Here is a 677-nt window from a genome sequence, read left to right as displayed (position 1 = left end):
CTCAAAGATCACCCGGACTAGGGGCGGGGAGAGGGCAAAGGGGGCCCCCGGACAGCTGCCCACTGGAATCTGGAACCGAAGGGCTGAAACGGGAGAGCTAGCGATCCGCAACCCAGCAGCTGGTCCTGATGTGGAGAGGAGACGCCCGCTACTGCCGGCGGCGGCGCTAGTGCTGATTCATCACCTAAAGCATCTCGCAGGCCACCGCGGGGGCAGCCGACCGGCCCCGGACTCTGGCCGCAGGTTGAAGCCTCTGGTGCAGGAGCCTCGCGGGCAGGAGGTGAGGACCCTCTTTTACCTCTTCCCCCTCACCTAATCGTCTATGGGCGGTGGCCCCAGGACAGACAGAGGGGCGTGCCCATGGGTTGCAAAGTAGTCATGCCCGTGTGATGCTCCCTCCTCCCATCTCACTGGTGCTAACCTCACTTATTCTTCTCTGCCCGTCTGCGGAGCTTGGGCCATTCCACCTTCCACCCTGAGCAGTTCTCCGCCGGCTCAGCGATGGAGGAGGAGCTGAAGTGCCCAGTGTGCGGCTCCCTGTTTCGGGAGCCCATCATCTTGCCGTGTTCCCACAATGTCTGCCTGCCTTGTGCTCGTACCATCGCGGTGCAGACCCCGGACGGTGAGCAACACCTGCCCCCGCGCTTCTGCACTCTCGAGGCTCAGCGCTGTCCTCA

General features: G+C 63.7%; 1 protein-coding gene across 1 annotated transcript in view; it reads left to right on the top strand.

Moving 5' to 3' along the window:
- The first annotated feature begins 501 nt into the window (after nt 1-501).
- TRIM67 (tripartite motif containing 67) overlaps nt 502-677 on the top strand; it is a 59,011-nt gene continuing 58,835 nt past the window's right edge. Inside the window, exon 1 of the mRNA XM_010860528.1 lies at nt 502-666. Within this exon, the coding sequence (XP_010858830.1) occupies nt 502-666 (165 nt within the window). The remainder of the gene's footprint in view (nt 667-677) is intronic.

The sequence above is a fragment of the Bison bison genome, unplaced genomic scaffold (assembly GCF_000754665.1).
Source record: "Bison bison bison isolate TAMUID 2011002044 unplaced genomic scaffold, Bison_UMD1.0 scf7180017864467, whole genome shotgun sequence".
Classification (NCBI taxonomy): Eukaryota; Metazoa; Chordata; class Mammalia; order Artiodactyla; family Bovidae; genus Bison; species Bison bison.
Note: the sequence above shows the minus strand (reverse complement) of the source record. Positions and strands in the feature narration are given on the sequence as shown.